Source organism: Vigna radiata, chromosome 2 (genome assembly GCF_000741045.1).
Source record: "Vigna radiata var. radiata cultivar VC1973A chromosome 2, Vradiata_ver6, whole genome shotgun sequence".
Classification (NCBI taxonomy): Eukaryota; Viridiplantae; Streptophyta; class Magnoliopsida; order Fabales; family Fabaceae; genus Vigna; species Vigna radiata.
The window spans coordinates 17,503,427-17,530,442 of record NC_028352.1 but is presented as its reverse complement, the minus strand read 5'-3'; the positions used below and the strand labels follow the sequence as shown (position 1 = coordinate 17,530,442).

General features: G+C 33.5%; 2 protein-coding genes across 4 annotated transcripts; one reads left to right on the top strand and one right to left on the bottom strand.

Annotated features, from left to right (window-relative positions):
* LOC106752744 lies at positions 1-1,934 on the top strand. The gene is made up of 4 exons (XM_014634489.2): positions 1-446; positions 528-731; positions 818-843; positions 1,589-1,934. The coding sequence occupies exons 1-4, from the start codon at positions 123-125 to the stop codon at positions 1,776-1,778; spliced, it is 744 nt and encodes a 247-aa protein (XP_014489975.1). The 5' UTR covers positions 1-122; the 3' UTR covers positions 1,779-1,934.
* A 992-nt stretch (positions 1,935-2,926) lies between these two features.
* LOC106756412 (protein SAWADEE HOMEODOMAIN HOMOLOG 2) lies at positions 2,927-18,319 on the bottom strand. Of its 3 annotated transcripts, XM_022778722.1 has the most exons (10): positions 18,105-18,318; positions 17,767-17,977; positions 16,879-16,964; positions 16,721-16,766; positions 16,478-16,643; positions 13,056-13,131; positions 11,557-11,608; positions 6,910-7,053; positions 6,661-6,780; positions 2,927-3,468 (listed from the first exon to the last, which is right to left on the bottom strand). In XM_022778722.1, exons 3-10 carry the CDS (start codon positions 16,953-16,955, stop codon positions 3,109-3,111), a joined length of 1,041 nt encoding a protein of 346 aa, XP_022634443.1. In that variant the 5' UTR covers positions 16,956-16,964; positions 17,767-17,977; positions 18,105-18,318; the 3' UTR covers positions 2,927-3,108. The 3 variants fall into 3 exon arrangements, with proteins under 3 accessions (XP_022634443.1, XP_014494320.1, XP_022634444.1); XM_014638834.2 differs by lacking the exon at positions 17,767-17,977 and having other exon boundaries at positions 18,105-18,319; XM_022778723.1 differs by lacking the exons at positions 17,767-17,977; positions 18,105-18,318 and adding an exon at positions 17,080-17,152.
* Positions 18,320-27,016: the final 8,697 nt, after the last annotated feature.

Genomic DNA, 27,016 nt, shown 5'->3' with positions numbered 1-27,016 from the left:
GGATGAGATATTTTGAACACTGATATGTATACCTTTGGAATACTCCACCAAAATCCAAGTACTGTAAGATATTTCCAGAACCAAATCCTTTGTGCAGTTCAGTTAAGGTAGGAAGAACAACAATGGTGCACTCTCACCACCATCTTCTTCTCTTCTCTACATTTCCTTTCTCTCTCACCACTCATCCTAACCACCATTTATCACCGTCTCTTCACTTCCTCCACCGATCATCCACTCCAACATCTACCGTTTCAGCCATTCCTTCCGCCGCATGGCTTTCAGATCTCACACCACAAGACTTTGGTCCCATTCAACTCCCTTCTTCTCTTCCCTTCTCAGATGATCCTTCCACCGTTCAGGTTGCTTCCACCGTGCTTCTCACCGGAGCCCTCACCGTCTTCCTCTTTCGCACCGTCCAGCGCCGGATTAAACGTGCCAAACAATTGGTATATTGTTTTCTCCTATTGCAATATTTTTGTTTCAATTTTTTAGAAATGAATAGATTGAAAATGAGTTTGTGGTTGTAGAGATTTAGGTCTTCGGGAGCAGAGAAATCTTTGGAAAGGTTGAAAAGAATGAAATCAAGTTCCATCAAAGTTAAGAATCGAGCTTCAGCTGATCAAGCATTGTTAGGAGCAGTGATAGCAGGTGCCATTGCTGTTGTTCTCTATAGGTTCACCACTTCAATTGAAGCTTCTCTCAGTCGCCAAATGCTTTCAGATCATTTTTCGGTTTGCATCCTTTTCTCATATTCAATTATTTACTTCAACTTTTTAGATACAACTGCCACTAACAATCAAAATGCTTTCTTTTTCAGGTTCGCCAGATAACAATCACCCTAAGGTACTTTTCACACCTTAACTCTCTTTAGTGCTCTCATTTTTTTTTATGTTAAATATTATTATAACATCTCTAAATATATTAATTATTTATCATAACAAAAAATATTATTAAAATAACAAAAAATATGGAGAAGCAAATTAAATCTATAAAAAATTATGATACTTTGATAACTTTTTTAACAATGTTTTAATATCATCTTTGTATCATTTTATTATTAATTTAAAATTATTCTATAATCAATAATAATAATTATAAACACTAACGGAAATTAATAACAAAACAAAATGACGCATTGTTAAAAAATGTTGTGTATGATTATAGAAAAAACACACGTGAATTTTCTTATAACAAATACTAAATAATTTTAAAATTTAAATAGTAATTTGATTTATGCATTTAATCCTATGATTTATTTTGATGCTTATATTTTTTATTAATGTATGTTAAATATATTAAATTTGATTTATTTTTTGTTGAATTAATTTAAAAGGTATTAATTTATGTGTTAAAATTTGGATATTTTTTATGTTTTTTGGTTTTACATATAATATTTTTTAGATTTTGATTGGTGACTCAAACAATTTAACATATAATATTTTTAAAATTTTGACATAATATCTTATATACGTGTCTAGGTAAGATTCTGTTTAAAAAATATTTAAATATATTGAGACTTAATTAAATAAAAAAAAGTTATGATTTAAATATTGAGATTAATTTTATTAATTTTCATATTTTGTGACAGGACAATAATAAATGGGTTGTGCTACCTGGCTACATTTGTGTACGGCATAAACTCTGTGGGTCTGTTTCTTTATTCTGGGCAGCTTGCGATGGAGACGATGGTGGGAAATGAAACTCAAAGAAAAATCATTCAGCAACAACCACTTGAGAATAACACAGAGGAAGATCAAACTTCAAACAATTCCCTCTAAAACTGCAGAAATCATCAATCCCACTCTCATAATCTTTATGCAATCTTCCTTTTCATCATAGGAGAAATATATATGTATATATGATTCATATGATAGTAATACTCACTGTATTCACCTAAACTGTGTATAATTTAAAATGTCATGTTTTTAGTTTTATATATATGTAATATTTCTAGTTTACTTTATTCTTATTAATTAATTTGTAAGTATTGAAGAGATTAAAAGCAGTATAGTGTGATTAAAAAATTTTAAAAAATAGTTGACTTAGTATAAGTATTGAAATATCCTTTTTTTTTTTTACTTTTTAGTAGCATAAGAAATGAATTATTGTTTTAGTATAAAAACTTTAATTTCATAAGAAAATAAGGCAACCCTGTTTTTGAATTTTCTAGAAAATGTCAAAAATTGTGAAAATTTTGATAGTTGTTCACTTTAAATATAAAGAAATTTATAAAAGAATTATCTTACTTAATGTTATTCTGTGATATACCTTTTATTTATAGTTTTATTTTCAATTACACCTTTTTTGTATACAACAAATATTTTTTAGAAGTCTCTACCTTTCTTTAAGTAAAAGATAATAAATTAAATATTTTAATTGACGTGAATTAATTTTTTCTCGTGTTTGAGAAAGAAAGTGAACAGCGGAAAAATCTTAATTTTGAAGGGAAAGAAGCTATCTTCCAAGGCTTAAAAATGATTTAAATAAAAGGCGAGAACTTATAAATTTTAAGTAAAAGAAAATTGATGAAGAGATTAAAAGATTATTTTCTTACTTTTCTGAGAAACATAAAAATCCAAAATATATTTATTTATATTTTATAATCGTATGTCCTCTGGATTCTATTTCTTTCCACCCAGTTCTTTCATTGTTTTTCAAACACCCTTCGGAATTAATTTTAAAAACTAAGAGAAATTAGATGAGAGATTAATGAGCAGTTTGGAAAAATTAATTTTAAAATAAATAAAAAGTGAAATAGAAAAATAAACAAAAGATAAATTTGCTTACTTCTTTTTTTTTTTTAAAAAAAAAAAAGAATTACTCCAACTAAAAACTAACACACCTTAAGAACCAAAATCGCATGCAAACTATTAGTGAGATGAAAATTACTAATATGAGAGATTCTTTCTCTTTATGCAAGAAAATAGAATGTATAACTTGGTCTTGTTTTCTTCTAAATTTCTATGGTTCGAATAGAACAGCAAGAGAAAGTTACTCATAAGCATTGTTTGCTGAAGAAAAACTACCCAGATAGTTAACAGTTCTAAAAAACAAAAATAATGTACTAAAGTAAGTCCCATTTTGTCTGAAAAAATGAAACAGCTATTTTCATTCAAGCATGTCCTGAGTCTGAGTAGTGACTTGAGGAACAGTGCTTGTAGTAATGACACTAGTGAATGGGGCATTGCCTGGGGTGATGGTAGAGTTTACTGATGGAACATCAATGTTTGTTTCAGCTTTCTTTTGATCTACATCCATATCCATACCTTGAGGAGTTTGAGGAACATTTGTTTGCACAACAGGAGTCTCCATATGAATGCTTGCTGCAATCAGCTGCTTTGGTACTGATGGATCCATACCAGTCTTCTGTTGATCCACAGGCGCTACCTCATTCACAACAGCATGAAGTTGCTGTAATCGGTAATCAGTTTCCGGCCGGCGACAAATCTTCCTAAGCGGCACGATTTCCTGGCAAGAACACAAGATGGGGGTGGATCAACAAAATGCATCAAACTGAGTAGTGACCTTCAACAGAACATTGGAAGCCAACTTCCATTTTTCCTATAATACCTTGGGTAGACTTGAATAGTGAAAGTGAATAAAGAAATACATTATTAATAGTAATCATGCTAACTACATTTTCAACTTCTTTGTTTGAAACAATTGCATTCTCTTAAAAACAAAATAAAGTCTAATAGAGTTAATGTGAAGACAAGACACCAAGGATATTTTTTCCTAATTACTATGGAGATATTAAGATACTTTTATCCTAATTATCTACTATTTACAACATTGTCTATTAAGTTGGTAAATGAATATTCATCATTGCCAACTTGCTTACAAAGTTTGAAATCTATTACGAGGAAGTCCCTAATGATGATGTATGATGACTGGCCCCTAGTAATATGGGTTATCACCACCAGACCTCTATCAAGATTATCTTTAATGAAGTGCTTCTCAATTCCAATAGAAACTTATGCTATAAGTCTACAAGCATAGGTTTTTAGAAAATCATTGTATTTGTCCTTATCAACATTGTTGGGAACACGTCAAAATTATGTTAGAAACAAAAAAAAAAAATGTCTTTCGAATTGGACATTTCACCGATATATAATATGTCAGACACGAGAACACACCTTTTATGAGGCTTGTTTGAACTTCACAAATATAAGGCCTTCGTCATGAGTTATACCTTATTCCTTTCATTAGGTTTCAAATTCTAGAGCAATCTCTTTATACACTTCTTCTAAAGCTCCATAAAGAAAAGCATTCTACATATCCTACTAGACCAACTCCCAATGAAAGTAAGTTACCAAAGAAAGAACATAGTCAATTCCATTAGTTTGAATGTATCCCTTTGCAACCAATCTAACTTTATTCCCACGCATACTTCACTACAAATATACATTTGCACCTTATAGCATTTTGTTTCTTAGTTTGTCTAGAGTCTCCCATATTGAGTTTCTTTATAGTGCATTCATCTCCTCTCATGGCTAGAATTCAATGTTTCTTTGTCATGGCTTTTGAACTAAGTGTTGGGTGTGTATATATTTAATAGTATATGTTGATGATATTGTTCTTATAGGCAATGATCATCATGGCATCTCCTAGATGAAATAACACCTTCATCATCACTTTCAAACGAGAGATCTTAGTAAACTCATATTTTTCAGGAATTGAGATAGCACAATTCAAGAATGGTACTGTTATCTTCAAAGGAAATATGCATTAGATATTTTGGAAGAAACTGGGTTGGTGAACTCAAAATTTGTTGATACACCCATAGATTTCAATACCAAACTCCTACCTATCAAGGGAGGCCTTTCTTAGATCCTATGAAGTACAAAAAATTAGTTGGAAAATGGAACTATCTTACTAATACTCGAAGACTGAAACTACCAATATTCATTGCATGGTTTTCCTTTCAAAACCACCAATATCTCGAAGAGTGAAACTACCAATTCCAAGTTCATTGAGGATGAATGTTAAGAGTATCTATGATTAAAGCCTAACAGACTGGCACAAACATCTCAATCTCTTAGTACATCAACAACATACATTTCTCAATCCATGGATGGTCAAAATTCATGGGTAATTGACTCAGGTGTTTCTGATCACATTTTTGGTAATATCTCTTTGTTCTCAACCATTCCATTTCAAGAAAAACCCCATTTCATAACCCTTGCAAATAGCTCTAAAACTTCCTCAAAAAGAGTCGGTCATGTTTCCGTGTCTCCCTCCCTAAATCCAAAGTTTGTCCCTAATTGTCCTTTGGTTTAAATGCTTTTTTGGTCCCTAAGTTAAGTGGTAATGTTTAGTTTAGTCCCTGCTTTTAAAAGTGTATACTTTCGGTTCCTATGATATGGAAAATGTATCAAATAAGTCCTATCTGTTAAGTTGGTAAGAACGGCGTTAAATGTTAATTGACGTGGCAATTAAGTTATCCAACGTGGCAAAAGGATATTTTATAGCAGAGACAGATATGAAAATACCTTTCATTAAACCCTCAAATTTCTCTACTTTTGATAGGCCCAAATATTGTGCTGTTTCAGGGACAAGGTCCTTGGGAGCAGAAATCACCTCAATGGCATTCACAAACGCTAATTTCGAATCTTTATTGGGCACAAACACGACCACGAGGCTATCCACATCGACCCATATCAGATACTCCATGATCCTAGGGTTTCTGGAACCACTGGCCAAACGGGTAAAGTTGCTCAAAACAACATGGCTATTGACCAAGACATGAAATTGAGCTCGACCCAGATCTATGTTGGAGGAGTTAAAGGGGCGGAAGAGTACCTGGCGGGGATAGTGAAAACCCAAGCGGTGTGGTAGAGTGGGAGTAAGTCGGGTAGGGGGTTATAGTTTCGGAGTGAAACGACGCGAGGGAAAGGAGAGCGGTGGTCGACAAGATCCCCAGCGAAGGGGCGGTGGTCGACGAGGGTGGAGGGGCGGTGGAGCCACAATTGATAAGTAGTTGTCAGGGGGAGAGAAGAGGTGGGAGAGGGTGGGGAAAGGAAAGAGAAGGAGGAAGAGGAAAGAGAAGAGGTTATTTTCATATTTGTCTTTCCTATAAAATATATTTTGCCACGTAGGATAACTTAATTGCCACACCAATTAATATTTAACGCCGTTATTATCAATTTAACGGATATGACTGATTTGATACATTTTCCATATTATAGGAAGAAAAAGTATACACTTTTAAAAGCAGGCACTAAATTGAATATTACTACTTAACTTAGAGACTAAAACAACATTTAAACCTATATTTAACATAAAGGAAGATTAATCCTATATATAGTTTTTTACTATATTGAACAAAAACTAAAAACAAAAATTGAAGTCTAATTTTAGTTTCTAACATTTTTAAAATTTATAATTAAAAAAACCCCAAACGTACCCTTTACGAATAAATATACAAAAACTCAAAAGAAATGTGAAAGAACAAATTCATAAAAATAAATCTCAGGTAACAAAATCTCATTGGTAATTATATGGCTGAATGACATCTGAAAGTAAACACTATAAGAACCAAAACTAATTGAAAAGTGAAAACTGTAGGGACTGAAATCATATGCATAACAAGAAAAAAAGTGATAGAATTATATCATAAAACCTATCCGACAACAAAAAATCTTAGAAGAAAATCAATACCTCTGATTGATCATGATCATAGCGAACCAAAAATCTACAACGACAGCCTCTTACATCATGCCTCCGTCTTTGAGCATCAAGCACATGGGCATCAAAGTATAGGGCTTGCTCCTTACCTTCCTGTAATGTCAAATGTAGAAAAAAGAAACTATTCAGATGTTCCACAAAGTAAAATTTGGTTAGAGAAAAACACAGAAAAGAAAAAACTAGGATTAAGTTTTTATGACAACTGGTTATAGCTTTTCCTACCTGAAAACAAAGTATGAGATCACCCGGGATTACTACAACACATTCTGATGATTCACATGGCAAAGATCGTGGTCTGACATGCTTTCGAATGTTAATCCACTCATCTTCCTCAGGCCCAAAACCAGCAAATCGTACCAGCACTTCCTGAAACATGAAGATTTTCTCATTAACATGGTATTAGAGTTCCTGATCTAATGTAGTTTTTCCTTTGCAAACAAAATTTTTCAGTAAGTTTGCTATGCTCTTGAAGCTGCAGACTTTTCTGGATATTATCAGTTTTTCCAGCCACGGTCAGAACTCCAATAACTTCCCAGGAATTTTCTGGTGACTTACCATCTACTTTCCAGCTGCTTTCTGATATAAAAGGGGAGTTGTGCATCCTCCACAGAATAATCAGTATGTAGATTTACATGGCATCGAACCTACTTATAGGATGAATGGGAAAAATTTATTTGAAGTGGTCACAATTTGTTCTCACAATACTGAAAGGAAAAGGAAAACTTGGCCACTTGAATGGTGCTGAACCAAAGGATGGAGACCCAAATTTAGAGCATGGGATGAAGAAGATTAATTTGATTGTTGCTGGGAGTCAGAATTCGATGAATACAGAAAGTAGTGGTACCATTATGTTTCTTAACAAAAAAAATATTTGCAACGCAATTGAGCAGACTTATTCCGAGGCTAAAACTGCTGCCAAGTGTATGCTTTAAAGGTCAAAACAGTAGCGGCAAAACGGGAAAAAAATCTGTCACAGAATATGCCAACCACATAAGACGCTTTGGATGGAATTAGAACAGCAGAGAGTTATTAAGACTAATTGTATTAAAGGCGCTACTGTTTTGAAGGAATTTATCAAACAAGAAAGGGTCCGTGATTTTTTTATAGGATTAAATCCTGAATTTCATCAAGTCAGAACCCAAATCTTTATGTAAAATTAGAAATCCCGAGCTTTGATGAAGTTGTTGCCATTATACAAGGAAAGTAATAGAAATTTTTTATGTAAAATACCGACATACTTCTCATGTGCTACTGCTTCTGAGTGCTAGATCATAGACAGTCTGATAGACAATATAGAGAAAGTGTTCTATATTTATAAAACTTTCACTATATGAAGTTATCTCAGCAAGGAGCATTTATTTTGCATACACTTTTAAGAGTCATCCTTGGATCCTAAACAATTCTTTTGTAGTAGAAGTGACCCTTAAACAATACTAGGGAAGGCCGATATTGGTTTAGTGAAGAATATTTTTATTCTTTATGTCAGAGAAGAGACAAAGTATATCAGGACTGACTTTATTGTAAGTCAGAAGTGACATTGAGAAATTATCATTATCTGATTAGTATATCCCTTCATGGTTTGCAAAGGAGAACTAGACCTAACTTAGTGTTGGGATGAACCAATATAAAAATTAAGGTATTTCTCTACTTCACCTATTACACTTGCACTAGCTTTGGCTATCTGTCACACGTTGTTTATGAAAATCAGTTTAGAAACCTTCTTCAACTAGCAAACAATCACCCCCAAAACGTCTGTTGTCAACCTTCTTGTAAAGATCTTCAAAATCATTTGAAACTCTATTCAACTCCCTTTCTAGAGCTTACCAATTTCTTTTCTATATCTACCCCATTATATATGTGGACGACATTCTTATCACAAATAGTGTGACAAGTGACAAAAAGGGTACATAACAACTAAAACAATATCTTGCTAAACAATTCCAGGCAAAAGATCTTGAACACTTGAGGTATTTCCTCAGCATAAAGTTGCAGAGTCCAACGATGGAATTGTCATATTTTAGAAAAGATATGCTTTGGACATTTTGGATGAATCAAGTATGTTCAATGCTAAGCTTGTAAACACACACCAATGGATTAAATATCAAACTTATAACTGACCAAGGAGATTTGTATTATGACCCAGAATTTATACATATAAAGTAGCTACGATAAGTTATCTCACTGCAACTTCTCCTAACATTGTCTTTGTAGTAAGTGTATTAAGTAAATTGTTAAACTCTCCTTGCAAGACCTTTGGGATGTAGTCATATGGATCTTGAAGAATATTAAGAGTGCCCCTGAAGATAAAGAAAATTGTTGGAAGTCCCACATTGACTAGAGATGAGGCCAATTTATAATATATAAGTGAGTGCAAACCTCACCTTACAAATCGGTTTTGTAGGATTGAGTTAGGTTTAAAGTCCACTTCTTAAAATGGTATTAGAGTCAGGTTAGAGCCTATCATAGCGATATTTGTTGTTTGTTGGACATATTGTTCCATCCGTTATCGGACCGCTATCAGACCACCCATTAATGTCTATCTTCATACTCAAGATGTATACCTCAGCTTGGAAGTCCCACATCGATTAAAAATAAGACCAATTTATAATATATATATATATATATATATATATATATATATATATATATATAAGTGAGTGCAAACCTCACCTTACAAGCCGGTTTTGTGGGGTTGAGTTAGGCTTAAATTCCACTTCTTAAGATGGTATCAGAGCTATAGCTAAAGCCTATCCTAGCGATATTTGTTGTTTGTTAGACATATTGTTCCACCCGTTATCGGGCCGCTATCAGACCACCCACTATTGTCTATCTTCACATTCGAGATATATATACCTCGGCGTGAGAGGGGTGTTAAAAGTCTCACATCGACTAGAGATAAAGTCAATTTATAATATATAAATGGGTGCAAATCTCACCTTACAAACCGGTTCTGTAGGGTTGAGTTAGGTTTAAAATCACTTCTTAAAAAAAATATTTAAATTGATAGATATTGATATTCAAACACTAAATGTGTAGCGTTACCAAGTGATTGTTGCTTCACTTCAAGGTACTTTATTCTTGTTGGAGGTAATTTAATATCATGGAAAAGCAAGAAACAAATATTGTCGCAAGATCAAGTACAAAGGTGAAACACATAGCAATGTCATAGTCATTTGTTAGCTCATAGCTAAAGCAATCCTTCAAAGTGCTAAAATTTGAAGAGAAGTTGGAATCTAAAGGAATCACTAGATTTGTCAGCAGTAACCAGGTCTCTTAAAGAAATAAGGATTAATCATATTTGCAACAAGCTGCGCATATATTACTGATATATTCCAGTTGGAAGGGAAGTTTTACAACTACAAAAATGGGGCAAAAATCTTTTATGATCTGGAATATCTCGATTATATATGTATTAGGAATGTTTTTATTCATTCTCGTATTGTATCTTTACTATCAGAAGATACTATATATCTATTTATTGCAGTAATTTCTTTTTCTCAATATTAATAAAGCATCTGGCCATCTCAGAAACACACGGTTTCAGCTGAATGTCCCTTTATTTCCTGTAGTTTAATAGGGATCTTGAGGAAGAACTATACATGGAGGTTCCTCGAAGATATGAAGTTGTTGCAAATTCTGTTTGCAGGTATAAAAGGTTTTTATATGGCTTGGAAATTCATTAAGTTCATGAATACCTTAGGTTACAGGCAAAGTAAAGGAGATCACACTTTATTTATCAAACACTCAAACTCAGGAGGAGTGTGGTTAATGCCTATCAAAGGATTAGGAAGAATTAAAAGATAGAGGGTCTTTTAGATTCAAATTAGCAATTCAAAGATAAGAATTAAAAGTTCTCCCCTAGCAACTGAGATGTACATTCAAAAAGGTGCAGCAAAATGGGGGTAGTGAGTAGATTTGAATCTTATGGAAAATATAGAGGGTCTTTTAGATATAGATAAGGTATTGTCAAAGTTCAGTTATTGGAGACTTAGCCTGAATTATTCGTGGCCATGGGGACTTTAGTGCATTTGTTCAAAATAACGACCAAAGTGATTCATAAACAGAGAGGAGGTTTTGCACACCAACTTGAACTACCGAGAATCTTGTGATTACTTGAGAGAATTCCTCTAAGCTCTTCTGAATTTATATTGAAGTAGGGGAATTCAAATTTGATGACAAATCTAATCTCTAGTAAAACTGTTAGGTTCCTAGTTAGTGAACCTAACCAAAACTCTCTCAATAGCACACCAAAACTCTCTCAATAGCACACGGAACAATCAAAGATGAAAGAAAGAACTGTATTATTGCTAAAGAATGGATAGTCACTGTACACAGCATGGGTTTGGGAGCATAACCTCCCTTGAGAGCATAACCTCTCTACAGGCAATAGACCTGACTTCACAAAATTCTCGATATCCCCTACCGCGTTACCCTACCTCTATTTATAGAGGCTTTGACCCACTTCCCCTTTTTAACCGACACTCCCCACATGCTTACTCCTCAACCCCTCTATCCTATCATCATATATCCTAACGTATATCCTAACAAAAACATAGCTACTAAATTGTAGGGAATAGAAATAAAGGGCATCATACATCTTGTCTAACACTAATAGTAATATCAAAAACTATTAATGCTAATGCAAGCACAAGTCCTCTAACGATAAGCACTAATAACTTTAAATGTGTTCTAACAATTTCATCAGGGTTCAACCACTTAACATAACTATGCAGGAATTGAAAGCAGCAAAATCAAAAGATTCCCAAGAAAATATTCATGCGAAAAAGGGAAACTGAAAACCATATCAAAAAGCTTAAATAATTTCTGCACAAAAACTTAAAAACAGAAATAATATTAGCTTTGAATTACCGGATCATGGGTCTCCAAATATCTATGCGATAGAAAGGTAGCAACATCATACCTAACAATAAGAAGACCCCATGTCAGGCCCATAAATGAAAAATCTATGTAGAGAATAAAGAATTATCTTATTCATAACAATCACACTAATTGCATTCTCATAACCTCTATGTAACAATCAAGTTCTCTAAAATAAGGAAATAAAAATATGCTGAAATCATTAGGAAGAGTTTAACAATAATTTCTTCTAATCAATATGGATATATTGAAGATATTGTCATCCTAATAATTTGTTATTTACAGCATTTCCCCTCAAATTGGTAATTGAATATGAATGTTTCCCAACTTGTCTACAACACATCCTGAAGTCTTCCTTAAAGAAGTCCCTGAATGAAAATGTCCAAAATCTAAAGTCCTGTTAGGACATGGGTTATAACCACAACATCTCTGTCTAGAATATCTTTGATGAAGTGTTTCAATTTCAATATAATTTTGTCCTATTATGATGTACAAGATTATGAACAAAGTTCATGCTTGACTTGATAACATGGCACAATTGCATAGGGATATCTACCTATTTTAAGGTCATCTAGAATGATTTTCACTTGAAGTCCTTCACACATACTTTGTTCCTTCCTCTGTGAGTTTCAAATCATAGATAAATCTCCATGTACACTAGTTGTCCTAAAGCTGTGTTAAAAGACATCATCATATCTAACTGGTGCAAGTCCCAACTAAAATGAGTAGCAAAAGAAAGGACAGTTTGAATTGTATTCATCTTAGTCACTAGAACAAATATTTCCTCCGTCAATTTTGAAGGTTCGAGTGTATCCCTTTATCGCCAATCTAGCTTTATATTGACCTATTGTCCCATTTATCCTATATTTCGCTACAAACATTCATCTACACCCTGTAGCCCTTTTGCCTCTCATAGCTTGTCAACAATCTTCCATGTTGAGTTTCTTTCACTAATACATTCATTCCTCTCTCTGGCCCGAGTCCAATGTTCACTTTTAGGAGGTCTCAACAATCCTACCTGTGGCTACGATGATGAGTGGACTTCATAACAGCTAGGCACGTGGAAACTCCAATAGCGACTAAATTGTCGGCATTGTCATCATGAGTGCGGTGCACACCCTTTTGGTGCACCATTGACCTCAAGGCAGTGACAGGAGGGTGCAGTGGTGCCAGCTGCTTACATGGCAACGGAAACAACATTTCAAGATTGGGAACTTAGATACCAACTTGAACTACGTAGGAAAATAAAGAACCATTTTATTGATAATTCCACCAATTACATTCTCATCACCTCCATTTGTAACAATCAAACTCCCTAAAATAAAGAAATAAAAATATATTGAAATGAATAAGAAGATTCTAGAGATATTTTTTCATAATCAATATCACCCCAGGGATATTTTTATCTTAATAATATGTTATACAAAAAATAAATAATTAAGAAAATAAACTACAAAGATTCTTAAGATTATTAAAGAGGAAATATTAACCATGCTCCATCCCTTCCAGATTTAGCTTCGAATTCCATAACAGGATTTTCTGGAGTTGCTTTTACTGCTGGCAAAACTGGGTACAACAAAATGAAGGCAATGTAAGTAAACAAAATAACTAATAACAGCATAAAACTGAAACACCACATAGTCTACAATTGAGACATAATCAGTAGCAGTACCATCAAATTCCATAACTAGATTTACTTAATGATTAATACATCTTAATCTTTAGAGAAAGAGAATGAAAATTTTGATTTTGAAAATATGAAAAATCCACTTTTCAAAGATGATAACTCACCCAGATATATATTTACAAAAGTGAACAAACAGAGTAATAAATCATCTGATAAATCAGTTACAGACTACAACTATCACACTGATGGAATCCTGACAAAACACTTCTTTAATAGACATTGTATAAATGGATTAAGAGTGTATTCAACCTATATTGTTGTGCTTCTTATTAATGTGTGTGTATGTCTATCTATATATATATATATATATATATATATATATATATATATATATATATATATATATATATAGATAGATAGATAGATAGATAGATACAACTTCCAAAATAAGGCAAGGCACTTACCGTTGTAATTAGAGAAAAATTTTCCTAATTAAAGAAAATAATTATAGAATCTTCTAGTTTATTTTTCAATATATTTTTTCCTTATTTCCTTGTTTTTGGAAGATTAGATTTTTACAAATAGGTGTAAGGAATTTGTAATAGGGATGAATGATAATAATAGAAATCATTCTCCTTTTCAAGTTGGTATCAGAGCTCCCAATCTTGGGAGCTTCGTTTCCGCTGCAACAATACCCACTGTCGTTATCCTGCCACTATGGCTACCGCCATAGCCGTTGGAGTCATTGATAGGGCAGAAAGCTGTGCCCAACTCTACAACATGCCACCACCATTGCCGGTGCATGTAGCCCACACGCCTAGTTCCAACGAGACCCACCCACCGTCGTCACAGAGAGTCACTAATGCCTCTGAGTCTATTCCACGAGTCAGTGACGTCTTATTTGGCCCAAATTTGAGTAGATATGAGTTTTGAGTGTTGTTCTTTCTTTTTTCCGGTGTAGCCAACACATCGTCATTGTCTCAGACAAGGTCATCGGAGACACCTGATTGCATTCCAAGGGATGTCTGGGTAAGAAAGCACAGTTGCTTAAGAAATAGAAACAAAGTGAGAACCCATTGGTGATAGGGGGAGGAAAGGTCCTGGTCATGAAACGTGAGGCGAAACCCATTAGTGGAGGTAGAGAACCCTTCGTAATGGAGAAGAAAGAAGATGATGGAAACGGGTCCTAGTCACAGGTGTCGGTGCATTCAACGGCACAAGCGACAGAGACGATGATAAGAAGGACCAATCAGTGCCGCACAATAAAGGGAAGAACCCATTGGTGGTGACAGAAACCAGAATGCAGTAACCAGATGCACTACACCAGAACACAAAAACAAGAGGGAGGTTCGACGATGTGGAAGCGTACGGCGAGAAGACGAAGATGTTGTGAAGACAAAGAAGATGACAGCAATGGCTGCTATGGAGGGTCAGAACAGAGAGAGCAAGCTCCGACGAGACGACCGGCAGCGGCATGGTTTGATGCCGACGCCGAGAAGGCAGCGCATGACAAACAAGCACCCGAGACCAGCTAAAGAAAGGTGGCGCGTGGAGGTGCGTTGAGTGGAGTCTGGTCCTAACTCCGACGGGGTTGGCCGTCGCTCAAGGAGGCAGTCCAGATACGCTGGTCATCGAACGAAAGTGTGATGGTGGCCGACGGCAGACGGTGGCCGACGGTGGTCGACGACGAAGAGACGTTGTGCACAGTGAAGAGAACAACAAACAAGAACTCTGTAAATGATTGAAATCCAGTGAAGATGCCAACTATTGGGCATTAGAGGAGAGACCCCTGGGCCAAAGTCTGAACAAGCTTGTTGGTGGAAACACAATGCACATGGGAGCCAATGAGAATGCAGGCATCGCTTAAAATACCAGTTTCAGCTACTGGTCTGAAAGGGAATGGGTTCGAATCCCATTCCAGATTATGGAAGCACAGCTTTGTCTAGCTGTTATTAGAAAGACAGACATGTTGGTAATGCTGGGAGAAATGTCAGACCAGACACTACAAGCCTGATCTAGGCTGAAAAAGACAGAAGTCTAAAAGCTTAGCTGGGGCAATTGCAGCCCAATGAAGCACAAAGGCACAGGTTGAAGAACTACCATGAGTTGCTTGCAGTTCTCATTCCCTAATCTCACATAAGTTGGGTTGCCTTGATAAATTTTAAAGCCTAACCTTTCATCTAGTTTGTAGAGATGAAAGTAGTGCTAGCACCATTATCAATTAAAATCAATACATCTAGATCATGCAATTTACCCTTTTGTTTCATGGCATGTGGGGTGCTTAGTCCTTTTGCTAAACACATGGACGAGTCCAGATATTGCACTATATGGTAAAGATATCACCATCTTCTAAACTAGGACTTTTTCCATCAAGCAAAATAATAATACCAGCATATTCTTCTTCAAGCGATGGTACAAATATCAGTGAAAACATTTATTTTCTTCTCATCTTCAGATATATTTATTATATCAAGCTCCTAGTCCCACGATATCAATTTGGTTATGTTCACTATATTTTCATTATCCGGCAAGTCAAACCAACTGTGAGGATTTTTGTGATGAAATAAATAGAAAAAGTTATGTGCAACCCTCGTTCTTCTTTGATTTCGAAAACAAAAAACAAGTACACAAAGGATATTCCTCCTTTTTCAAACTGAAATCTGTCTAGTTTCGTAACTAACAAAGAAAAAAAATGCCCTCTCTTCTAAAACAGAAGTCCTACTTATAAAAGGTTGGGGAACCATCTTCTGTGATATACTAACATCCAGCCACAGCCCCTAAAACAGACACTAAGACAAAACAGAAATTCCTAACTAACAGGCCATAAAGACAAAACAGAAATTCCTAACTAACAGGCCATAAGGTAGAATAGGATTAAATAAATCCTATTTTTCCTCTTCTCCAATAATTCATTTTGAAAGATTTAACTGTATTCAATGGTTCCTGATATCTAACACAGTACTCTAAATGCTCTACAAAAAGTTTAGTGTGCATAACAATGACTTCATAAAGGTTGGGATAGAAAGTTCTATCGGGAAATATAATGCAACAAAAGATATATAAATATAGCCCTTCAAGTGAACATCGCACAAACTAAAAAGTTAGAAAAATCAGCATAAACAAACTTTAGATAAATTAGAGATCCAACAACACTACACTCATTTGGTATATGAATTTCAGAAAGAAATTAAAACAACATAAAGTATGCAGGATTAACAAATAACCATGACTACAGATTCAGGCAAAGTAAAAAAAATTAAGCAATCTAAAGCAGCAATATTCTACCTGCTGTAACAGAAGCAGTAGGAATTGGAGCCGCTGTTGGTTGTTGAGGCATAGTCCTCACCGGGGTTGCATCATCCCGAGGCATAGGTGTAATATTTAACTTTCCAGGAGTCTTACTTGACTTTGCTCTTATTGCATACCGCTTATTTTGAAACCAATTCCAAACCTATACTGAAGTGGAAGACTAAGAAAACAAGGGTGCAAAATTCCAATTTCAAATAAAATATAGCACTCATATCATACTTGTTTCATTTGCACTGTAATCTTGCCTTTACGTTCTAGTGATTCACTGAAAGAAAGCATAATTTTAGTCACTTCTCAGGAGCAAACTAAATATTACTAAGTCTGGTACTCATTAAAATATTCAATAATAGTATGGGCAGTAAGGCCAAGTGGCACACCTGAACTTCTCTGCAAGAGCTGTGAGAATTTCGCGTGCTGGCATTGCATTCTCATGTTCATGAAGAATAGCTTCCATTTCTCCTACCTATACAAAGAAACAATAGTTTTTGTCAGCACTCGGGAAAATCTCAGTTGATAGAATCTTCAGATGTGTGCTTCGAATAACATGATCCATCACATGATTGGACTAGTTGTGGCACCTTTTATTAAAACTTGAACAGCTCAAACTCCAATTGAACTCAAAGCTTATGTCTTGGTCAGCTGAGTTCAACTTGGCTTTGTGTTGTTCCAACTAAAAAACAAGCATGCCCTTGGTTGGTTCATATCATGCGATAAATCACATCCATGCACAATACATCGATTCATCAGTGAAATTCTGCACCACTCATACTAATCATACAATTCAACCATTTGTATTCATTTTTCTTCTCTACTTTTCTTCCACTTACTCTCACACAAAGAAACTGAAGAGTAAGATAAGCTCAACTTGTGAAATGGAGAAGAACTAAAGGAACACTATTAAACGCTATTTAACACCCCGACTCTCCTTTTATTCTTTTGAAACAATGGCTTCAGAAACTTGATAATGATTTATGATTTTGTTTTACCAGGTTTGCAGTTTTGTCAATTTCTACTTAGTTTAAATTTATAACATTGAACACGACTCATCATACATTTAGGAGGAAAAAGCTTCATAAAACAACAAAAATGGCCTTTTGTTTGTTAGCACAAAGTCAATACTTGTGGTCTAATCCAAATCCTAAGATAGGGAACAAAATTTATTCAAGGGCAGTGAGTTTTGCAAATCACATCAATTTCCCACCACTCGCACAAAAAGATGTAGGACTATACAGGAGGTCTAAAAACCTTATGCAAATACCATTTACCCTAATTCATTGTCAAATGTCAGAGCCCTAACTTCATGCGTGCATTTTCAGTACCCAGGCTGGTTTATCACCCCCAACACGAACGAAGCATCCACCATTCACAAACCAAATGCCACACACACATGCTTAGCAATAGCGAATGACAAATAATCAACCCAGTGGCATAATCGAGAGCACCAAGATGAGGTAGTTGTGAAGGAGAGCCAGTTGGCTAATTTAATACAGCACGATTAAAATTTTAGCATAAAAACAAATACCCAAATAAACCAATGTAGAAAATCACGAGATAAAAGAGAAAACAAGAAAAGAATATGTGAAGTTGAAATTTTGATGAATACCTCAGTCGGATTGAAGCGAAAGGCTGGGCCACCATTACTGGGTGGGCGACCCATGATCAAAGGAAACCCAAGAAAGAAGCACACAGATAGAAATTTTGTGTTGTGAAGAGAAAAGGGGAACTTCGATTCAGAAGAAGTTTAAAGCTGAGAACTTTAATTAGCGAACAGAAGAAAGAAGAGAAATAGAGAGCAGAGGCAGGTGACAGGTACGATGTTGGTGATGTATATATAGCTCCCCCGCGTGATTCTCATCCTCATTACATTTTATTGTATTATAATAATAATAACTAGCAGACCCTCTGTCTCAATTAATTCACGTTATAATATTTTATAATTAATATACATATACTATTTTTTTTACTTTATATAATTCTATTTATGATATACTATGTATTATATTTTATTTATTATCTATTATAAATTATTCTGAAGTTATGTCATGACTAAAGTTTAATTTTATACCGTCAGATATTTTAAATTTGCATACATGGGTCAGTTTTTGCTTCTTCTTTTCTTTGTTATACTTTTTTTGTGTTATTTTTTTCACAGAACAATTTTAAATTAGAACGTTAAAATATTATGAAACATAAATTACAAAATAATATGTATATATAAATAGAAGAATGTCTATTAATATATTATTAGATACAGTAAGAATAATATTAATAAGAATAGTAGTGTTAATAATAATAATAATAATAATATTTTCTTTCTCCGACAATATGAGTAATAAATGTTTAATTATTCGTTGGATTTTTTTTTTCATAATCTTAGGTCTTTTACTTATTTTCTGTTCAATTGAATCTTAACTTTTATGCAAAATTGGTACAATTAAAGTTTTATTGTTAAATTGGAAGAACGTAATTAGATTGATGTATATGTGACATGTTGATGGTGTTTTTTTAAATGACGTGTCATACATAATATGGTAACAAGGTGATTGTGACGTGTAAATTCATATTTTTTTTAATTAAGAAATTGGAGAAATTTTAATTATATCCAATCCCTTTGTTCGAATTAAGATTTGCGAAAAGAAATTGGAAAAAACTGAATGCTTCTTCGAATTAAGGTTTCTTAACAAAAAGAAAGTGAGTGTTTGTTCGAATTGGGAATGAATCAAAGTTTTCCTTATGGAATTCCCTGCCATGATTACTCATGATTGCCTTGATCTTGAGATCTTTTTCGTTTTGTATCAGAGATGCAAAATTCTTAAATATCCTGCAAGTATCACTTTTGATAGCAAGAAAAAAAGTCCATGTATATCTAAAATAGTCATCTACAATTACCAAACCATAAAGATTTCCACCAAGGTTTTTGATTCTTGAGGGTTTAAACAAATCTATATGAAGCAACTCAAGAGGTCTAGTGGTAGACATTTCTCTCTTGGTTTTAAAGGATGTTTTCGTTTGTTTTCCCTTTTGACAAGCATCACAAAGCCTGACAGAAACATATTTTATATTTGGTAAACCAATTACAAGATTCCTATAGATATTGTTACACCTTTTTACAATTAGTAAAAGTTCATCTATTGAGCCATTGCAGAAAAGATAGTGGTTAGGTTCAAAGGTAATTTTTATCCCTTTATCACAGAGTTGACTTATACTAAGAAGATTATGTTTTAGTCCTTCAATAAGCAAAACATTTTTAGTTATGTATGAAGAAGGTGTTTGGATTTTACCGATTCCAACAAGTTTACCCTTATTGTTGTCTCCTTATGTAACATGACCACTTGTCTTGTGAGGTAGACTAATGAATCTGGCTGCATCTGATAACGGTCTAAAAATCATTATTTTTATACTTGAAATTGATATCAAAACACACCCTTTATNACTTAGAATGAACTTAAAATCATGCAAAACACTTTAGTTAGGTTACAAGAGAGTCAAAGGTGGTTTTAGAGATATTATGCTTGGTTTTACATTGTTTTGACAAGATTTGATGAGAATTGAATGATGGAAAGTGAAGAAGGAAGGACTTGGAGTTAAGAAAGGGTGAGAAAAGATGCAAAGGAAGAATCATAGCCACCGCTCAGCGCCAATTTCAATGTTGAGCGCCAGCTTCGTGAAGGATGCTAGTGTCTTACACTTGAGCGCCAACGTTGAGGGGAGAAAAGTAGAATTGTTCACCGTTGAGCGTCTGATCCAGCGTTGAGCGCTGGCCTTTGCAGAATTAGCCATAGTAAGACGTTTGGGCGTGACCGCTGAGCGGCAAAAACCAGCACTGAGCGTTGTACTTATGGGCCTGGGCCAAAATTTTGTTATTTTTATGTGTTATAAATAGACCCAAACGACTTAGGGGATGTATCTTTTGGCAGAAAAAGACGGCACAACACCTTTTACACTCCTTGGAGGTGGCTTTTGGATGCTAAGGCTCCAATACACCAATTCTAGGGTTTATTCTTTCATTCTTTCCATTAAATTCATATAGTTTCACCATGTCAATGGTGAACTAAACCCTTTGTTGTTGGGGAAGGATGTAATCATTTTGAAACTCTCTTATATGGAAATTCTTATTTTATTCATATATTTGTATTATCAATAGTTTAGGTTTTCTTCTCTGTACTTTAAAACTTGCATTTTTTAACTCATTCATTGTCATGATCTTTGATTTTGACGATACGGAGACGTATGGAGAAATCTAGAACTGAGAAGAATTTTCTTGATTATGAAATATTGCCTAGACATAGGAATAGGACAGTCAATTGCTTTAAGCTTCTGTGATTAATGCATTAGTAATTTAATCGATTAGTTTTCGAGCAATTTTCGAAAACCAGCTCTCGTGTCAATTGCAAGAAAAGTTAGGCCAATTTCTCTTACAAAGAAGGGGGATGAATTGGTAATTAATGAAAATGCTTTCTTTTTCTATCTTTTTGGAAATCTTTAGAATGATCTTTAACACGCAAAACAATAAAGAAAACAATGCAGTAAAGAGTTAAAGGATAGAAAACAAACACAACTTTTTATATTGGTTCGGCCTCAATGCCTACATCTAGTGTCCTTTCAATCAATCTTAGATTGAAAGCCAATGCACTATAAAGATTGAGTTTTATAGCAAGCAATACAAAGAAACCTTCTCAATGTATCCTTCTATCTAACTCCAAATCTACTATAGCCAAAAACACAAAAAGAACAATCTTCTTTTTGTAACCCCTTTGAGATACCCCTCTCAAAGTCACAAGAAAAACACGTTCTTCGTTTTGGCAACATGAACAGGGAAACCACAATCTTTGATTGTAAACAAAGTTCTGATTAGGAAAGAAAACACCTCAATGTGCAGTAGATTAATCAGCCAATAAACGTCCAATGCTATCCTTCAAGAATCCTTCAAAATCTACAAATCCTTTTGTAAGAAAAGAAGTGTCTTGTTTCTGTACCAAGAGGGGAGGGTGTGAATTGGTGATCAATAAAAACAATTACTTTTTCAATCTTTTTGAAAACTTAGAATGATCTTTAGTCTTTCTTAAAATCCAAACAATAAAGCACATGCAATGAAAGTAAAAGAGATAAGGAAAGAAATACAAATACAAGGTTTATATTGGTTTGGCCTCAATGCCTACATTCAGTGTCCTTTCAATCAACCTAAGATTGAAAGTGAATTACACTATAAACATCTTAGTTTTTGCAACGAGGCTTTTGATGAGTGCCTATTTATCCCTTATTTAGCCTTAAATATTGGATTCTTAATTTGTTTTTGTACTTTAATAGAATATTTTAATTAGGATTTGCTATAATTGGGTTTATTTAGCATGAGATACAAAAACATGTTCAAAATAACTTTTCAGTTGCATAAATGTTTTTTTGGATATTTTGACGTGTGTTAGTGCAGTTGCAGCTAAGTTGGGTTCATTGAGGTGTGGAAATAAATTGGTTAAAGTTTCATGACACCTTAAAGATAAATCCAAAAATAGCAAATAATCAATACCACAAGAATTCAATCCAAGCATAGCATGTAAAAGTGAAAAAAATTGGCTAAGCTAAAAGGAGGGAACAGGCAACAAAATTGGATCTTGTAGTTTTCTCTATTTTTTTTCTACCAAAAGGGCTTTGATAATTGATAAATGTTTATGATTAAAGATAATTTGGGAAAAACATATCTTAAGATATTTTATTTGATATTGTTAAATAACTACCTTATTTAACTATATCAATAAATATGAAAAGATAATCAAATATATTTTGAAGATATTGAATTATTTAGAAGATGATTGAAGGAGATTACATTAGCATAAAGAAGATTACAACAACAGAAAAACCTGAAACAAAGCCCAATCCAATTTCTATATAAGAGACTTAAGGAAACACATTAGGGGAGCTTAGGAACCCTTTGGGGGGTTCAAATTTCGTCATCCCTCTCTTCTCTCATGTTTTTCACCCTCTCTTCTTCTATTTTCATGTTATTTCATCACAGCACAATCCAAAAAGATGCATTGCAAAGACGAGTTTTAATCGATTATCCACATAATGTAATCGGTTAAAACTTGTAGCTTGCACCAGTTTAAGCAAATGGCTATCTGATGAACTTAATGGATTACATAACTTTCGTAATCGATTACTTCATACGTGCAAGTGATTTTCACATATCAAAGAATAGGTATGTAGACACCAGATGTAAACACATGTATAAACACAGTAAGTATGCATATCAACCAATTCATATGTATTGTCAACATCAAAAGCAACTAGATGTGTTGTCATCACCAAAAACAGAAACCATATAAGGAGTTGGGTTTAGCATTCATATTGTTTCCCCTATCAACACTTTTGGATCTTGATTCTTGGAGAACCCAACGCACCTGCAATCTCTTTTCTTGACTCACTGATATTAGATATTAAATTTCAAAATGATCAAAAGTTGTTAATGCAGAGTGTAACGCGTTATTATATAAATTTTCTCATGTCTGACGCTTTTTAATCGATTACAAAAATAATGTAATCGGTTACACTTTTAACAGAGTTACACCATAATTACATTAAAACATATTTAACTTATTAAGCAAGTAATGCAATCGATTGCACATAAAATGTAAGTCAAAACATTTGAAAACTATGACCGTTAAGACTTATCATCAAAACAACTTTCAATGTGTGCCAGATTTAACCGATTAAGTAAACAGTGTAATCGGTTAAGTACTACACCTAGACAATTTTGAAAACTTTTTCTTCTCAAACTCATCACAGCACATTGCAAATATGTATTAGCAAAGACAAGAGTTCTCAAACTCATCACAGCACATTGCAAATAGGTAAAAGCAAAGACAATGACACTAGCATGTGATGTTGATACTAATATATGGCATTGGCATTGTCACGTAACACAAATAGTGTCACATGAAATGAAAACCTGACACGTAAAAAAATGAAAAAATAAATAAAATAAAAAAAAATGCTATGAACTAACATATGACATGTCTTTAATGTATTTTATACAAATATAATCGAAATGACCTAATTCAATCATTTTAACAAATATAGAGACTCAATCGGAAAAAAAGGAACCACATTGAATAAGCTCAACAAAAACTGGAATCAAAAGAGTATTTTAGCCTAAATTAAAAACAAAAAAATGTAGACTAAACCAAAGTTTATTGTTTTCATTTCCACAATCAAATTAAGAATAAATCATATAACGCAAGATTAAACTATCTAATGTGAAGTATAAGATCGTTCATCTACTATATAAAAGGTTATCAAAGAGTAAGTATAGAAAGGGTTAGTCAATCCAAAAGTTGTCTCCAAATGAATACAATTGGAACTTCAATAAACAAGAACTAAGAAACACATGTGTAGAAAGCATAAAATTAAAAGTAATAATAAAAAGGAGTTTTGTTGCATACGGTACGCAAATAAAACAATTATATAAAAACAAATTTCTAATTCATTCACAGTTGAATTTTTCATTATTTATCATATAATTATCATTATTCATCAATTATCACATAATTATCATTCATGCAATTTTTAAACAAATTTAAACTTATCAAATATGCATCCATCAATTCATTAACTTCATCATCGGTCTCCAGGTGTATAATGTGAGGTTTTATTCTTTCAACACTTTAATTAAGAAAATAATAAATTATTAGAGTTAAGTAAACTAACAAGGACTTTAATTAAGGGACAATATTTAATTATCAACAAGCATTTGAAAATAATACCAAAAGCCATAAATGGAATTCAAAAAAATCAAATGAAGTAGATGTTGAAGTGAAGAACAATACTTGAATTGCACACAACATCATAATTGTCTATGAAATCATAAAAGAATCAACCCACCAAGGTGTAGCCTTCCATGAGGATGACAAAATTATAAAAATGGAAAACTATCAAACATTGATAGCACATATTTTTTATACACATTTATAGCTTTATTGTACATAATTTCACCTTCCATTTGTTTTATATTTAGTTTTTATTTCATCTTATGTCATTAATAATAGATTGGCCTCATTAATAATAATAAATGCTTTAATTTCTCATGTTTAGCTCATTTGTCCTTATTCACTATTTTGGCGATAACATTTTTTGTAGACACCATTTTTGGCTAATCCTAATCAAATCAGAATTTACACTTCCATGGTTTTAAAATAAACATATGGATTGATAGATTTGGACTCCTCTATTATTTTTCACACTTTTTACAATTTAGGGAAGATTTGTTGAAAATTTGTAAAGGGAACATAAGAAGTTTGACTTTTGTAATTGAGCTTCTAAAGTTGATTAGAACCTAAAGTATACCAATAATTACGTTGAGTTTAGTAAAGTTAAGGTTTAGGTTAGTGCCTATTAGAGGCTTAATGTTGGCTTAAACAAAAAAGAGACAAATCAATTACATAATTTGTAGGGTTTTGGTTTTTCTCCTTTTTTTTTTCTCTATTTTTATTGTTTATATTGAGTAATGGAAAACTAAACTTCTAAGGATAAACTCATAGAATTAAGATCAAACAACACAAATTGACTTTATAATGCAAAATTTAGAGAAACTTAGTATCTTAGATTTCATCTACAATAGTGAAATATCAAACATGTTATGGTGAGTGATGAGATCCTCATAGAGTGTTAATATTTATTTAGTTAACTAAATTTATTGTCTTTCAAAGAAACCAAATTTGTTACCAAGTTTCAGCATAATAAATTATCTAGATTAACAAATTCTATTATAGATATTCAACACAAAAGATATTTCAAAAGATATTTCAAAGTAGGAAAATCTATTACAAAAGGTCCAACGCGATGGAAAACCTGGCATTCAAAGCAAAGTGTTCAAACAAGCTAGTGGTCCATATCTCAAATGAGGTTATGGTATACACATCAGGGTCTAGTAGTTCATAGATCAAACATATAATAGTTCACATATCAAACATCTAATGAACTTTCATTGAATCAATTCACTAGTGCAAAAACGCTGATTAACGTCGGTTAATTTGGGCTTTTGACGTCCGTTTCGTATCTGACCTCTATTCCAGTGACGTAACTTTGCATCAGTCACTTAATGACAGACGTCTATGTAGACGTCGGTTTTGCGCAAAACCGACGTCCAATTAGACGTCGGGCTAAATAACAATAGACGTTACCATATACGTCAGTGGCCAACAAAATAGACGTATGAACGCGCTGGATCGTTTTGTGCACTGTTACTTATTGGACGTCGCGTTGTGCATTGACTGATGTCTGTGGACGTCGCGTTTTGCCTTAACCGACGTCTACGAGGCAATTTTTTTTTAATAAAATTTTATTTTTCGAATATAACCACACCTGAAAATCAGAAAAATTTCCCAGAACAATTGTTTATAATAAATTATTGTTTGTTTGAGCTATAAATAAATATAATTCAATCCAAGATCAATAACAATAATTATAAACTTAAACTAAACCTAAGTAACTGAAAACAACAAAAAAGAAGTCTTGCTCTAGTTCCACTTTTGGATAACATAACTTGTCCATTCTTCCCTTATCTGCCTTATCATGCCTTCGGTTAGAGCAAATGAATCATTGAAATTCTGCACAATAAAAAATATTGATTATGGTTTGATATATGTTGAAAAGAATGAATTGATTTTTTGATGTTTTCAAAGTAAGGCTGATTATTACCTCATTCCACTTATCTGTAATGCCAGCTCGAATGATGGTCTTAATCCAACACATCACATAGTACCCACATTCCCATGAATCAAGTTGTTTGTTACACTAAAATGACAAAGTAAATTTAGTCAAGAATTAAGATCATTGAAAAATAGAGTAAATGAATTAAAACTATAAATGTAGCAAACCTTGGGATACAACACTTTATTTAGCTGACAGCGAGATTTACCCATTACTCTATTTACATTAAAACAGAAAGTAATATTAATTTAAGTATGAAATCATTAAAAATTAAGGCCGACATGAAATTAAAAGTCATTTTTAGCGAAACACTTACCCTTGAAGCAGGACTTTCAAGTCATCTTTAATCTTCCTATGCAGCGAACATAAGAAGACAACTGTAATTTTTTTGGGAATGAGGACTACCAGTTGCCAGTGAGCCCTGCTTGGAACATAAAAAAATGTTAGTAAACTAATTAAGTAAACTTTAATTACCTTTAACATAAAACAAGGCATACCCGTCAATGTATGGCATAAGGTATATGTCTCTGTTTGACTCAGCCATCCATGTTTCCAATTAATTTTGTTTCACTTCATCTGTGTTACCACAACGTTGGATGGTCTGAGGTTCAACAAATCCGTAAACGGAAGACCGACCTTGGTCTACAATGATTGAGTCCATGTACCTATAACAACAAAGTTAACTTATTACAAAGTAGGCATCTTAATTAAAATAATATGGTACAAAAAATTAATTGTCTTGCATGCACCAGAGTTGAATAATGGAAATATTCAACATCCTGTCTCCCGCAATGATCTTCGATACATCATTGA